This window comes from Danio rerio, chromosome 1, assembly GCF_049306965.1.
Source record: "Danio rerio strain Tuebingen ecotype United States chromosome 1, GRCz12tu, whole genome shotgun sequence".
Taxonomy (NCBI): Eukaryota; Metazoa; Chordata; class Actinopteri; order Cypriniformes; family Danionidae; genus Danio; species Danio rerio.
In genome coordinates this window covers 62,297,501-62,315,000 of record NC_133176.1, presented here as the reverse complement: position 1 = coordinate 62,315,000, position 17,500 = coordinate 62,297,501, and the positions used below count along the sequence as shown (strand labels likewise).

General features: G+C 40.1%; 2 protein-coding genes across 7 annotated transcripts in view; one reads left to right on the top strand and one right to left on the bottom strand.

Annotated features, from left to right (window-relative positions):
- The window catches only part of zgc:66388, a 22,370-nt gene extending 13,829 nt beyond the window's left edge, over positions 1-8,541 (top strand). The window contains exon 6 of one of the 2 annotated variants that reach the window (XM_073926121.1): positions 8,523-8,541. The gene's annotated coding sequence lies outside the window, so the exon portion shown is untranslated. Of the gene's footprint in view, positions 1-2,307; positions 2,327-8,522 lie in introns of those variants that run through there. The other variant, XM_073926167.1, reaches the window with a different exon arrangement.
- LOC137494316 (proto-oncogene vav) overlaps positions 1-17,500 on the bottom strand; it is a 41,415-nt gene that overhangs the window by 9,903 nt on the left and 14,012 nt on the right. For 3 of the 5 annotated variants that reach the window (XR_012383326.1, XM_073908592.1, XM_073908582.1), the window contains 13 exons: positions 11,553-11,669; positions 10,575-10,691; positions 4,589-4,647; positions 4,430-4,495; positions 4,235-4,340; positions 4,051-4,146; positions 3,441-3,509; positions 3,247-3,350; positions 2,413-2,512; positions 2,207-2,302; positions 1,047-1,115; positions 824-910; positions 645-730 (listed from right to left, as the gene is read on the bottom strand). Coding sequence is in view for 4 of the 5 variants with exons in the window: in XM_073908582.1 (XP_073764683.1) it covers positions 645-730; positions 824-910; positions 1,047-1,115; positions 2,207-2,302; positions 2,413-2,512; positions 3,247-3,350; positions 3,441-3,509; positions 4,051-4,146; positions 4,235-4,340; positions 4,430-4,495; positions 4,589-4,647; positions 10,575-10,691; positions 11,553-11,669 (1,172 nt within the window). In the remaining variant the exon portion in view is untranslated. The remainder of the gene's footprint in view (positions 1-644; positions 731-823; positions 911-1,046; positions 1,116-2,206; positions 2,303-2,412; positions 2,513-3,246; positions 3,351-3,440; positions 3,510-4,050; positions 4,147-4,234; positions 4,341-4,429; positions 4,496-4,588; positions 4,648-10,574; positions 10,692-11,552; positions 11,670-17,500) is intronic. The other 2 variants (XM_073908598.1, XM_073908584.1) reach the window with 1 other exon arrangement.

Sequence of the window (17,500 nt, the reverse complement as noted above, 5' to 3'; positions counted from 1 at the left end):
AGTTACACACATACACAGTTACGCGCACACACACACACACACACATTACACAGTTGTACACACATTACAAAGAGTAAAACACACACATTACACAGTTAAGCACACACAAACACACACATATAAACAGTTACACACACATTACACACTTATGTACACACAAACACATTATACAGTTGTGCAGACATACAAACACACATTACAGTTACACACACATTACAAAGAGTTATGCACACACACATTACACTGAGTTACACACACACATTACAGAGTTACGCACACGCACACACACACACACACACACACACAAACACACAGATTCACACACATAGTTACACATAAACACACACATATACATACACACACAAACAAACACATGCACACACAATATTACACATACACAAATTACACATATACACGCAATTTAACACACAAACACGCACATTAAATTGTTACACACACACACATTTAGATACACATGCACACAGGGTTACACATACACACAGTTACACACATATACTGTATACACACACACAAATTTACACACACAGAGCTACACACACTCAAACACATATTTACACATACACAAAAAGAGTAACACACACAAATATTTGCACATACACACACACACACGCACACACACACACCTGTCCTGTTTGGACCTCTTCTCAGGGCAGCAGATCTTCAGTTCTCCGTCTATCTTTGGTCGACCGTATAAAGCCAGAGACTGAGACTGAAGACAGAAAGAGACTGAATGACCACACAAACACACACACACACACACACTCACACACACATACACACTAAGCAGAATGCGTGGCTCTACCATGTTCTCGATGCACAGCTGGAAGGTTGTGATCTGACGGATGATCTCGTTATCTCTCTTCACCTCGTTCACACACTGAGCCAGATCCTGATGACACACACACACACGCACACACACACACACGCACACACACACACACACACAGTATCATTGAGTTTGTCCTCCTCCAGAGCTCTTAATGACTGACTGAGAGGAATCATGCAGCACACACACACACACACACCCTCATGGCATCCAGTGCTGTGCGCAGGTTTTCCTTGTCTTGTTGGTCCACCGTGTGTTTCATGAGCTCCTGAGAACACACACACACACACATACACACACACTCACTTTACAGTCATCATACACTCCTGTGCAGCGTTACTGTTTCTTTGATTTCATCTCCATTTAAACTACTGAATAAAATACTGTGTGTGTGTGTGTGTGTGTATGTATGGTGTGTGCATGTGCATATGTTTTTGTGTGCATATGTGTGTGTTTAGGTGTGCATATCTGTATTTTTGTGTGTGTGTGTGGGGGGGGGGGCACTTTTGATAATTTCAGAAGGGCACTTTCTATCCAAGACTAAAAAGGGCATGTGCACTGCACAGGTTGAGCCCTATGTGTGCACATGCCTGGTGTGTGCATTTGTGTGTGCATATGCGTGTTTATATATGTGTTTGTCTGCATTTGTGAATGGGTGTGCACTTGTGTGTGTGTTTGTGTGTACGTGTTTTTGTATGTGTGTGGCGTGTGCATATGTGTGTGTTTAGGTGTGAACATGTTTACTTTTGTGTGTGCAGCTATGGGCATGTGTGTGAATGTGTGTATTTGTTTGTGCATATGTGTGTGTACATGTGTGTCTGTGTACATGTGTGAATGAGTGTGTACATTTGTGTGTGCATGTGTTTTATCTGTGCACATGTATGTGTGTTTAGATGTGCAAATCTTTATTTTTGTGTGTGTATAGTGTGTGCATGTGTGTGTACGTGAATGAGTTTGCACATATGTGTGTGTGTGTGTGTATGTGCATATGTGTCTGTGTTATGTTTATGTATTTTTATGTGTACGTGTGATTTAATGACACTGTGTGCGTGTGTGTGTGCTTGTGTGTTTGTGTGTATGTTCGTCTGTGCTAATATACGTGTCGGTTCTTGCATTATTGACTCCAGTGTGTGTGCTTGTGTTTGTTTGCATGTGTTTTTGTGTGTGTGTGTGCGTGCATTTGTGTGTGTTTGTATGTGTGTGTGCACAAATGTGAGTTTAGGTCTGTATTTGTGTGTGTATGTGCATAAGTATGTGTTTAGGTGTAAGTTTGTGTGTATATGTATGTATGTGTGTGTGGTTATGTGTTTATATGTGTTTTTGTTTTTGTGTGTATATAAATATGTGTGTGTGTGTTACCTGCAGCAGCAGGTGGTATTTGAGCACTCTCTGCATGGGGACCATCAGCAGATCTCGCAGAGTAAACCTGCCGCTGTTTGCTCTCATCGAACACTCCTGATGAACACACACACACACACACACACACACACACTGAGCGTTTACAACACATCATTCGGTCTTTATGTGTGTGTGTGTGTGTGTGTGTGTGTGTGTGTGTGTCTGACCTCTAGCTTCATCCTCACGTCTTCTCTGCTGCTGGTGATTTTGTCCAGATGTTTGGTGGCGGCTTCGACCTGACTGCAGTAACGGCCGTACAGCAACAGCCTACACACACACACACACACACACACACATTCACACATATCCATTTAGACACACAAACACAGAAATATGAGTGATCATAAGTGATTTGATCAAATTTCATTTTCATAAACAATGATTCAAGTGGATGATTCAATGACTCCCCGATTCACATTCATAAATAGAGTCAGTTCAGTTACTGAATGAGTCAGTGTTCTTGAACGAATCATTTGAATCCCCCACACACACTGCTCTTTCTTAATTCCTGAATGAGTGAGTCCTGCGGAATGATTCACTGTGACATCATCACGATCACATTCATTTAGTTATAAACGATTCAGTGTTGCTAAATGACTCATTGACTTCCAGTCTATTAATCTTTCATTTCTAAATGATTCACCATTGTTTACTCAAATGGTTACTCAAAGAATCAGTGCAGTCAACTCATTTACAGATTCAATGATTTTTTTCCAGTTACTCACTCACTTATATAGTGATTTCTGAATGAACTGGTGTGTTGAACAAACTGATGATTCAATGACTCGCTCATAAAAATGGTCAAATGTTTTGAAAGAATCAGTTTTAGTGATTGAATCGATAAATGAACCGACCACAATCTCTTCCTGAACGAATCAGTGTTGCTGAATAATGGATCCAGTGAATCAGAGCTGCTGAACGAATCATCTGAATGACTGATTCAGAGGAGTTGTTCACTGATTCGCTGTGCGTGTGTGTGTGTGTGTGTGTGTGTGATTTACTTCTCCTTGTAGTCGATGAAGATCTGATAGAGCGTCTCTGCTCCCTCCTGCAGGATGGAGGTCTGCAGCTGATGGAAGAGCGAGCGGTGGGTGGAGGCCAGATCCTGCACACACACACACACACACACATACAGAGTGAAACTGGCGATGGAGGTAGAGATGGAGATGAGGATGAGGATGGAGGAGAGACTCACGTGGATGTTGATGAAGATGTTCTCCACGTCCACCGGCTGCAGGAAAGGCTGCAGGGGCTTCAGAAAGTGCTGCACACACACACACACACGCACACACAGGTTAATCATATACGTGCACACACACATGTACACACAGGATAATCAGCCACACTGACCTGTCACACACACACACACACACACACACACACAGATGAGTGAGGTGTCAGTGGTTAAAGGCTCTGCTTAGTTTCAGTTTGAGTGTGTGTGTGTGTGTGTGTGTGTGTGTGTGTGTGTGTGTGTGTGTGTGTGTGTGTGTGTGTGTGAGCGTGTATGTGTCACTGAACCGCAGCACCTGCTCTTGTAATCTACTGATGATAAAGCTGTGTGTGTGTTTGTGTGTGTGTAGGTGTGTGTGTGTGTGTGTGTGTGTGTGTGTGTGTGTGTGTGTGTGTGTGCAGGGGTGTGTGTGTGTGTGATTACTGAGTCTCCAGGCTGACAGCTGAAGCGGGGTTAGGATGTGACCTGTGGGTTTATTTCCTGCCAGGCTGCAGCAGCTCATTTGATTAGTCATCCACTCGTGACTGTGTGTGTGTGTGTGTGTGTGTGTGTGTGTGTGTGTGTGTGTGTGTACCTGCAGTATTGAATCCAGTGTGTTTGTGTATTTCTCCTCAGTCTGTCTGATCTCCTGAAGGCAGCAGCTCCTTTTGTCCACTTCAACCTTCTGCTGCTGAGAACACACACACACACACACAGCTGTTACTTTACATTGTGTGTGTGTGTGTGCATGTGTGTGTGCGTGTGTGTGTGTGTCTCACTGTCTCTGGCTCCTCTGTCCTCATCAGATCTTCATAAACATCGTCTCCTTCATCCGCATCTTCATCCACACAGTCATAGAGATCATCGTCTTCCTCCACCGTATCACTGACACACACAAGAACACCAGCTCAGTCTTTTACACACACACACACACACACACACACACACAGATATATACACACACACACACTCACTCGATCTGGTCTGAGAGGCCGTTGTAAATGTCGTCATCTCCAACACAAGCTTCATCTGGAAACGGCCTGCAGAGAGAAACACAACAAACACTGACGAGGACCAAGACCAGGACAACACAACTCTATCTGTGTGTGTGTGTGTGTGTGTGTGTGTGTTACCTGAATCCTCTCTGAATGGCCAGTGGTGACTGTGAGAGGATGGACAGAGTGTCGATCACCTGCGGCACAAACATTAACATGAAATTATCTTCATCATAATCATCATCATCATCGAAAACACACACACACACACACACACACACACACACACACACACACACACACACACACACACACACACACACACACACTTCATCATCATCATCATCACAGTGAACACACACTTCATCATCATCATCATCACAGTGAACACACACACACTTCATCATCATCATCTTCATCATCACATTGAACACACACACACACTTCATCATCACAGTGAACACATACACACTTCATCATCACAGGGAACACACACACACTTCATCATCATCATCATCATCACAGTGAACACACACACACTTCATCATCATCATCATCATCACAGTGAACACACACACACTTCATCATCATCATCATCATCATCATCATCAAAGTGAACACACACACACTTCATTATCATCATCATCATCATCACATTGAACACACACACACACACTTCGTCATCACAGTGAACACACACACACTTCATCATCACAGTGAACACACACACTTCATCATCACAGTGAACACACACACACTTCATCATCATCATCATCACAGTTAACACACACACACACTTCATCATCATCATCATCATCACAGTGAACACACACACTTCATCATCACAGTGAACACACACACACTTCATCATCATCATCATCACAGTGAACACACACACTTCATCATCACAGTGAACACACACACACTTCATCATCACAGTGAACACACACACTTCATCATCACAGTGAACACACACACACATCATCATCACAGGGAACACACACACACTTCATCATCATTAATCATCACAGTGAACACACACACACTTCATCATCACAGTGAACACACACACACTTCATCATCATCATCATCACAGTGAACACACACACTTCATCATCACAGTGAACACACACACACTTCATCATCACAGTGAACACACACACTTCATCATCACAGTGAACACACACACACATCATCATCACAGGGAACACACACACACACACACTTCATCATCACAGTGAACACACACACACTTCATCATCACAGGGAACACACACACACTTCATCATCATTAATCATCACAGTGAACACACACACACTTCATCATCACAGTGAACACACACACACTTCATCATCACAGTGAACACACACACACATCATCATCACAGGGAACACACACACACACACATCATCATCACAGTGAACACACACACACTTCATCATCATCATCATCATCATCACAGTGAACACACACAGACTTCATCATCACAGTGAACACACACACACTTCATCATCATCATCATCACAGTGAACACACACACACTTCATCATCATCATCATCATCACAGTGAACACACACACACTTCATCATCACAGTGAACACACACACACTTCATCATCATCATCATCACAGTGAACACACACACACTTCATCATCATCATCATCATCACAGTGAACACACACACACTTCATCATCACAGTGAACACACACACACTTCATCATCATCATCATCACAGTGAACACACACACACTTCATCATCACAGTGAACACACACACACTTCATCATCATCAGTGAACACACACACACTTCATCATCACAGTGAACACACACACACTTCATCATCACAGTGAACACACACACACTTCATCATCATCAGTGAACACACACACACTTCATCATCACAGTGAACACACACACACTTCATCATCACAGTGAACACACACACACTTCATCATCATCATCATCACAGTGAACACACACACACTTCATCATCATCATCATCACAGTTAACACACACACACTTCATCATCACAGTGAACACACACACACTTCATCATCATCATCATCACAGTGAACACACACACACTTCATCATCACAGTGAACACACACACACTTCATCATCACAGTGAACACACACACACTTCATCATCATCACAGTTAACACACACACACACTTCATCATCACAGTGAACACACACACACTTTATCATCACAGTGAACACACACACACTCCATCATCACAGTGAACACACACACACTTCATCATCACAGTGAACACACACACACATCATCATCACAGTGAACACACACAAACACACTTCGTCATCATCTTCATCATCACAGTGAACACACACACACACACACACTTCATCATCATCATCATCATCACAGTGAACACACACACACTTCATCATCACAGTGAACACACACACACTTCATCATCATCATCATCATCACAGTGAACACACACACACTTCATCATCACAGTGAACACACACACACTTCATCATCACAGTGAACACACACACACTTCATCATCACAGTGAACACACACACACTTCATCATCACAGTGAACACACACACACTTCATCATCACAGTGAACACACACACACTTCATCATCACAGGGAACACACACACACTTCATCATCATTAATCATCACAGTGAACACACACACACTTCATCATCATCATCATCACAGTGAACACACACACACTTCATCATCACAGTGAACACACACACACTTCATCATCACAGTGAACACACACACACTTCATCATCATCATCATCACAGTGAACACACACACACTTCATCATCATCATCATCATCACAGTTAACACACACACACTTCATCATCATCATCATCACAGTGAACACACACACACACTTCATCATCATCATCATCACAGTGAACACACACACACTTCATCATCACAGGGAACACACACACACTTCATCATCATTAATCATCACAGTGAACACACACACACTTCATCATCATCATCATCACAGTGAACACACACACACTTCATCATCACAGTGAACACACACACACTTCATCATCACAGTTAACACACACACACTTCATCATCACAGTGAACACACACACACTTCATCATCACAGTGAACACACACACACTCCATCATCACAGTGAACACACACACACTTCATCATCACAGTGAACACACACACACACATCATCATCACAGTGAACACACACAAACACACTTCGTCATCATCTTCATCATCACAGTGAACACACACACACACACACTTCATCATCATCATCATCATCACAGTGAACACACACACACACACACTTCATCATCATCATTATCTTCGTCATCACAGTGAACACACACACACACACACACTTCATCATCATCTTCATCATCACAGTGAACACACACACACTTCATCATCATCATCATCATCATCACAGTGAACACACACACACTTCATCATCATCTTCATCATCACAGTGAACACACACACACTTCATCATCATCTTCATCATCACAGTGAACACACACACACACACTTCATCATTATCTTCATTATCACAGTGAACACACACACACTTCATCATCATCATCTTCATCATCACAGTGAACATACACACTTTATCATTACAGTGAACACACACACACACTTCATCATCATCATCATCATCACAGTGAACACACACACACTTCAACATCATCTTCATCATCACAGTGAACACACACACAAACACTTCATCATCATCTTCATCATCACGGTGAACACACAGACACTTCAACATCATCATCATCATCACAGTGAACACACGCACACACACACACACACACACACACACACACTTCATCATCTTCATCATCACAGTGAACACACACACACACACTTCATCATCTTCATCATCACAGTGAACACACACACACTTCAACATCATCATCATCATCATCATTTTCATCATCACAGTGAACACACACACACACACACACACACACACACACTTCATCATCTTCATCATCACAGTGAACACACACACACTTCATCATCATCATCATCTTTATCATCACAGTGAACACACACACACACACACACACACACACACACACACACACACTTCATCATCATCATCTTTATCATCACAGTGAACACACACACACACACACACACACATCATCATCATCATCATCATCATCATCACAGTGAACACACACACACACTTCATCATCATCGTCATCATCATCATCATCATCACAGTGAACACACACACACTTCATCTTCTTCATCACCACAGTAAACACACACACACTTCATCATCATCATCAGCGCAGTGAACACACACACACTTCATCATCATCGTCATCATCATCATCATCATCACAGTGAACACACACACACTTCATCATCTTCATCACCACAGTAAACACACACACACTTCATCATCATCATCAGCGCAGTGAACACACACACACTTCAACATCATCATCTTCATCATCACAGTGAACACACACACTTTATCATCACAGTGAACACACACACACTTCATCTTCATCATCACATTAAACACACACACTTCGTCATCACAGTGAACAAACACACACACTTTATCATCATCATCATCATCATCATCATCATCATCATCACAGTGCACACACACACACTTCATCATCATCAAAGTGAACACACACTTCAACATCATCATCTTCATCATCAAAGTGAACACACACACACACACTTCATCATCATCTTCATCATCACAGTGAACACACACACTTCATCATCATCTTCATCATCACAGTGAACACACACACACTTCAACTTTATCATCATCATCATCATCATCACAGTGAACACACACACACACACTTCATCATCATCATCATCATCATCATCACAGTGAACACACACACACACACACACACACACACACTTCATCATCTTCATCACCACAGTAAACACACACACACACACACACACACACTTCATCATCATCAAAATAAACACACACTTCAACATCATCATCATCATCATCAAAGTGAACACACACACACTTCATCATCATCTTCATCATCACAGTGAACACACACACACACTTCATCATCATCTTCATTATCACAGTGAACACACACACACTTCATCATCATCATCATCATCATCATCACAGTGAACACACACACACACACACACTTCATCATCTTCATCACCACAGTAAACACACACACACACACACTTCATCATCATCATCATCACAGTGAACACACACACACTTCAACATCATCATCTTCATCATCACAGTGAACACACACACTTTATCATCACAGTGAACACACACTTCATCATCATCATCACAGTGAGCACACACACACTTCATCATCATAGTGAACACACACACACTTCATCATCATCATCATCACAGTGAACACACACACACTTCAACATCATCATCTTCATCATCACAGTGAACACACACACTTTATCATCACAGTGAACACACACTTCATCATCATCATCACAGTGAGCACACACACACTTCATCATCACAGTGAACACACACACACTTCAACATCATCATCTTCATCATCACAGTGAACACACACACTTTATCATCACAGTGAACACACACTTCATCATCATCATCACAGTGAGCACACACACACTTCATCATCATAGTGAACACACACACACTTCATCATCATAGTGAACACACACACACTTCATCATCATCAAAGTGAACACACACACACTTCATCATCATAGTGAACACACACACACTTCATCATCATAGTGAACACACACACACTTCATCATCATAGTGAACACACACACACTTCATCATCATAGTGAACACACACACTTCATCATCATGGTGAACACACACACTTCATCATCACAGTGAACACACACACACACACACACACTTCATCATCATCATTATCATCATCATCATCATCATCACAGTGAACACACACACACTTCATCATCATCTTCATCATCACAGTGAACACACACACACTTCATCATCATCTTCATCATAATCAGTAAACACACACTTAATCATCATCATCATCACAGTAAACACACACACACACACACACACACACACACACAGCTCTGAGAGTTCCCACCTTGGCAAAGTCCCGCACGTCAAACAGGTCGAAGGCCTCGAACAGCTCGTTCTTCTTCATGCCGAATTTCTCCAGACACGCACACAGGAACGTCCTGATATTCTTCAGACACAAGAACTGCACACACACACACACACACACACACACACACACACACACACACACACACACACACACACACACACACATATGACATGATATATAGTGTTCTCTCAGTATACAGCAGATCGCCTTCAGTTTGTGTAGTCAGATATGTTGTACAGTCATATTAAAACTGTGTGTGTATGTGTGTGTGTATGTGTGTGTGTGTGTTTGTGTGTGTGTGGTGGTTTACATCTGCATTCAAAGTACTTCCTGAGTCACAGCCTTGTGCCGCGGCGGCCCTGTGTGTGTGAGAGTGTGTGTGAGTGTGTGTGTGTGTGTAGGAGGAAGTTCAGTGAGAATAAGGAAGTGTATTGTAAAATGAACGGTGCATAAAACTGCAGTAAACTCATCAGAAACACACACAAGAACAACTTTTCCCAAATCTGTGTGTGTGTGTGTGTTTAAACATTAATCAGTGAGCAGTGGTTGAGGTAATAGTTTGGATTTCACACTCTTACACACTCTCTCTCACACACACACACACACACACACACACACACACACACATACATACAGTTTTTCTCATGGGGTTGTAAAAAAAAAAACAGAAGGTCAAAATTACTGGTATTGCTATACTTGTGGGGACATTCTGTGCTTTTGAAATACCAGAACACACACACAGGTTTGTTTTCTATGCCACTCCTCCAACCTTTATAGGACACGGTGTTCAGCTTTACTCTGAAAAAACTCAGTCTGTGGGATTTATAAACTTGTTAAATAATGGGGACACGACATCAGCATGACATTAACTACATTTGTGTCCTCACACACACACACACACACACACACACACAGGTTATTTCCATATCCCTCACTGATAGCGTCTCTCTGTACCTGAGACATCTGGGGCCGCAGGTTAATCTGGCGCAGATTCACCGACTGTGGCAGCAGGTTATTGAGCAGCTGACAGAGCAAAACCCCATCTCTGAGCGCATGGGCCAGGTCACACACCTGCCGAACACACACACACACACAAACACACACACACAAGCCCATTGAAAAACAGCCAGACCACACTGAGCCATCAAACGTAGATACACATTTTCTAAACTCTTCTCAGAAAATATTTACCATGTTTAAAAGATGTCTAACAGACATCTAATAGAGGTCTAATAGTCTTGTTTTAGCTAAAACATCAATGTACAGAAATCTATTAGACATCAATTAGACGTCTTTTAAAACACAAAAACACTTCCTGGGCTAGTTAGGTCACGTTTTCAAAACAGCAAGCATTTTTGTGTTGAAAAGATGTCTAACAGATGTCTAATAGATGTCTAACAGATGTCTAATAGACGTCTAAACATTGCCATCTTTGCTAAAACAAGACTAACTTGCTTTAAATAATTAGACATCTATTAGACGTCTATTGGACATCTTTTAAGCACGAAAATGCTTGCTGGAAAGAGTTTTGAAAATGTGACCTACCTAGCCCAGAAAGTGATTTGTTTTGTGTGTGTTTAAAAGACGTCTAATAGATGTCTAATAGATGTCTAAACATTGCTGTCTTAGCTAATACAAGACTAAATTGCTTTAAATAATGAGACATCTACTAGGCGTCTATTAAACATCTTTTAAACACAAAAAATGCTTGCTGGGGTGAGTAGGTCACTTTTTAAAACTCTTACCAGAAAGCATTTTTGAGATTAAAAGATGTCTAATAGATGTATAATAGACGTCTAAACATTTGCATCTTAGCTAAAACAAGACAATGTTGTTTTAAATAATTAGACATCTATTAGACATCTATTGGACATCTTCTAAGCACAAAAATACTTGCTGGAAAAAGTTTTGAAAATGTGACCTACCAAGCCCAGAAAGTGTTTTGTTTTGTGTGTGAGTGTGTGTGTGTGTGTGTGTGTGTGTGTGTGTGTGTGTGTGTGTGTGTGTGTGTTTAAAAGACGTCTAATAGATGTCTAATAGATATCTAAACATTGCTGTCTTAGCTAAAACAAGACAGAATTGTTTTAAATAATCAGACATCTACTAGACGTCTATTTAACATCTTTTAAACACAAAAACGCTTGCTGGGGTAAGTAGGTCACTTTTTAAAAAAACTCTTACTAGAAAGCATTTTTGAGTTTAATAGATGTCTAATTATTTAAAGCAATTTAGTCTTGTTTTAGCTAAGATGGAAATGTTTAGACATCCATTAGACATCTGTTAGACATCTATTAGACATATTTTAAACACAAAAATGCTAGCTTTGGTAAGTAGGTCACTTTAAAAAGCATTATTTTTGTATTTAAAAGATGTCTAAAAGATCTCTAATAGATGTCTAATAGATGTCTAAACTTGGACATCCTAGCTAAAACAAGGCTAAATTTGGGACACTAGTGATAATAACGAAGACATAGGAACAGCCCATAAAAAGACATAAGATCATCAAATACACAGAAATAAATGACCACACACATGTGAGGTCTGTGTAATCTGTCTATTTGATAATTAGTCTGACTTTGGGCTATGCTTAGACGTCTATTAGACATCCAGACATCCATGCTAGATAAATATTAGCCTTGTTTTAGCCAAGACATCAATGTTTAAAAATCTATTAGATATCTTTTAAACACAAAAAGAGCTAGCATTTTTTGTGTTTAAAAGATGTCTAATAGACGTCCAATAGATGTCTAATTATTTAAAACAGTGTAGTCTCGTTTTAGCTAAAACGGCAATGTTTAGATGTTATTCACAGAAATAAATAACCACACATGTGAAGTCTGTCTAATCTGTCTGTTTGATAATTAGTCTGATTTTGGGCTATTCTTATACGTCTATTAGAGATCCATGTTGGATGTTAGCCTTGTTTTAGCCAAGATATCAAGGTTTAGATATCTATTAGACCTGCTTGCTTTGGTAGGTCGGTCACATAAAAAAAAAAAAAAAACTTGACAGAAAGCATTTTTGTTCTGTTTAATAGATGTCTAAACTTGGACATCTTGGCTAAAACAAGGCTAAACTTGGGCTGTCAGTAAAAATCTAATAGACATCTAAAAACAGCCCAAAACTAAACATATAGGACCATCAAATACACAGCAATAAATAACCACACATGTGAGGTCTGTCTAATCTGTCTATTTGATAATTAGTCTGACTTTGGGCTATGCTTAGACGTCTATTAGACATCCAGACATCCATGCTAGATAAATATTAGCATTGTTTTAGCCAAGACATCAATGTTTACAAATCTATTAGATATCTTTTAAACACAAAAAGAGCTAGCATTTTTTGTGTTTAAAAGATGTCTAATAGACGTCCAATAAATGTCTAATTATTTAAAACAGTGTAGTCTCGTTTTAGCTAAAACAGCAATGTTTAGATGTTATTCACAGAAATAAATAAACACACGTGAAGTCTGTCTAATCTGTCTATTTGATAATTAGTCTGATTTTGGGCTATTCTTATACGCCTATTAGATATTCACTGACAGCCTAATTTAGATGGAAATGTTCAGACATCCATTAGACACATTTTTAACAAAACAAAAAAAGTGTTTGCAGGGGTAGATCTCTTTTCCAAAACTCTCCAACAAACCTTTTGTGTTTTTAATAGACGTCTAATAGATGTTTTTAATAGACGTCTAATAGATGTCTACACTGGAAGCTCTTGCCTACAACAAGGCTAAATTTGGGCTGTCAGAGAAAATCTAATAAATGTCTAAGAATAGCCCAAAGTTAGACTAATCATCCAAAAGACAGATTAGACAGACCTCACATGTCTAAATGTGAATCTAAAATATCTAAAAATCCAATAATCTAAGAACAGCCCAAAATTAGGCATAATATCATCAAATACACAGCAATAAATAACCACACATGTGAATTCTGTCTAATCTTTTTTTGATGATTATTCTGATTTTGGGCTGATTTTTCACGGACGGTCCAAATTAAGCCTTGTTTTAGCCAAGACATCCATGCTAGACGTCTATTCAATGTCTATTAAACACAAACTTTCTTGTTAGATTCACTCAACATTACTGGAAAACTGAATAACATTGCTTTGATATAAAAAACATTACATTCATTAATATTTATGATGAAATGACATTCACGAGGACGTCTGACATGCACTGGTTTCTCACTCAAACACAAACAACAAAACCCAATAAAGAGCAATTACCACACTTTTACATTCAAAACCTGCACAATAAAACACAACTACTCTACTGTCCAACTAACACATCTTCAACAAACTGCTTCAAGAGTTTCACACTTAGATATTGCTTGATAATGTTAACAGGTTTGAGATATCAGAGGTAACTGAGCCCGGGGCTCCCACCTGGTAAATGAGCATGTATGGGGCTCAGAGATCAGGTAGTTCTCGAGAGCTCCCCCTGGTAAAGGAGGGAAGGGGGAGATGGGGTGGATGGGGGGATTCTTAAAAAACTATAATGAGGCAGTAATGCTAGACATTCACTGAATGAGCACTGTTTACGTCCGACAGATCATACTATTATTATGTCCTTCTTTTTTATTCTTTTATAACCTGTTTCAACTCATTTTTATCTGTTTTTAATAATTTGTATTGTTTGTAAACTTGTCTTTTTTATTCTTGTTTATGTAAAGCACTTTGAATTGCACTGTGTATGAAATGTGCTATATAAATAAACTTGCCTAGACGGGTGATTTATTTTGAGTTTTAAATATTCTGATTGATCTACTAATGATTAGATGAGAGACCAGCCGTGATCCGTCACATCACGTGTTCCTCTTGAAATTAGTTTGTGAAGCTTCACACATCAGTTCAGAATAATTTAGTTTCACTCTGCATCTACAGAAGGAGAGACTCAGAGTAGCGTTAAGTAAAAGAACAGTAGAAAAGTACTGATTTTGTCAGTGTTTTATGAATGATGAAGTGTGTTTTCTGGATCTGAGCGGTGACTGAGGTGTTTCAGTTGTTTTCATTCATACTGAATGTGAAATGAGCTAAACCGAAAGCAGGGAAGAAGAACTGAATGAAGAGTTTAGAGAAAACAGACCTGGAAACTGAGAAATAAGTCCCGGCGGTTGTAGAAAGAGTCTTAGACTAATACATCTGTATCACACAATGTCCAAATCTGACAATGCAGCACCGGTTACTAATATAACTATAACAAAACAGAATAGCTACAGCTGAAGTCAGAATCATTCGCCACACATTGATTTTATTTTTTGAATATTTCCCAAATGATGTTGAACAGATTGAGGAAATGTTCACAGTATGTCTGATAATATTTGTTCTTCTGGAGAAAGTCTTAGTTGTTTTATTTCGGCTAGAATAAAAGCAGATTTTAATATTTTAAACACCATTTTAAGCTCAATATTATTAGCCCCGTTAAGCTATATTTTTCCAACTGTCTACAAAACAAACCATCATTATAATGACTTGCCTAATTACCCTAACTTTACCCTAATTACCCTAGTGAAGCCTTTAAATGTCACTTTAAGCTGTGTAGAAGTGTCTTGAAGAATATCTAGTCTAATATTATTTACTGTCATCATGACAAAGAGAAAATAAATCAGTTATTAGAGATGAGTTATTAACACTATTATGATTAGAAATGTGCTGGAGAAATCTGACCTCTGTTACACAGAAATAAACAGAGGGTGAATAATTCAGACTTTAACTGTTTATAACAAATATAATAGCAACATGTTTAAGTTAAATGTTGGTTTTACTTTAAATTCTGAACTGAAAATGTTTCATCTCCTTTAAATTAAAGGATACTTGTGTAAATATTTTGATGTAATAATATATTTGTATTAGGACAATGTGTTATACTTGTTTGTTATAATTTATAAAACACACACACACACACATTCACACACACTCATATTACACAGCAAACATTATACAGGGGTTGGAGAATGACGCTGAAGGCCCGGTGATGAGCAGTAGCTGATCAGCTGCTGTAGCTCCTCCTCCTCAGTCCAGCATCAGCTCATCAGCACAGCGGCCAGAGAGATTCTGAGCTGCTCTTCTTCAGAATAGTGTTCAGGTCACTACTGATGCTGCTGGAGGAAACCCTTTCCTGACTCACTCTTCAAAACACTCCAGTGCTCAATAATGTTTGGATCTGGGCACTGTGCAGGCCATGACAGATGTTCAACTTCAGTCATGTCCATCAGACCGCTCTGTCTCCAGTCCTGCTGTGTGTATTCCTGCAGTACCATCCTGACACACATCACCACCTTCAGGAGACAGTGTTTGACCCATTGGGTCACATGGTTCTCCAGAATGGTTGGGTAGTCCTTGAAAGTGACCCATAACCTATCTAGCACCAGTACCCAATCCATCAGTGATCCCCCATGCTTGACTCTGGGCATCAGCAGTCTGGGTGGGCCACTTCTTTGGGGCTTCTCCACACCGTAACTCTCCCAGGTGTGGAAAGACAGTGAAGCTGGATCATCAGAGAACAGCACATGCTCCACACCGTCCACAGCTCCAGATCTCCACTGCTGAACCAACCCGGCGTTTGGCATGGGCACGAGTGACCCAAGGTTTTCATGCTGGTTAACTAACATAAGAGCTGCGGTATGCAGGCTTGATCATCACACACTTGCTGTCTCGCTCACAGACACACACTAACCACCTCTGTCCTCTTCTGGACTCTACCATGTCCCCATAATGCTGTGTTGAAGCAGAACTGGGCTGTTCCTCTGCTGATGATCAATACTGCTCACATTCAGCCCTCCAACACTAAACTGACCAGTGCTTCAGCACCATTGTCCAACCCCTGCATATATAACACTCACACACACACACACACACACACACTCATATTACATATTAACACACTTTCTCTC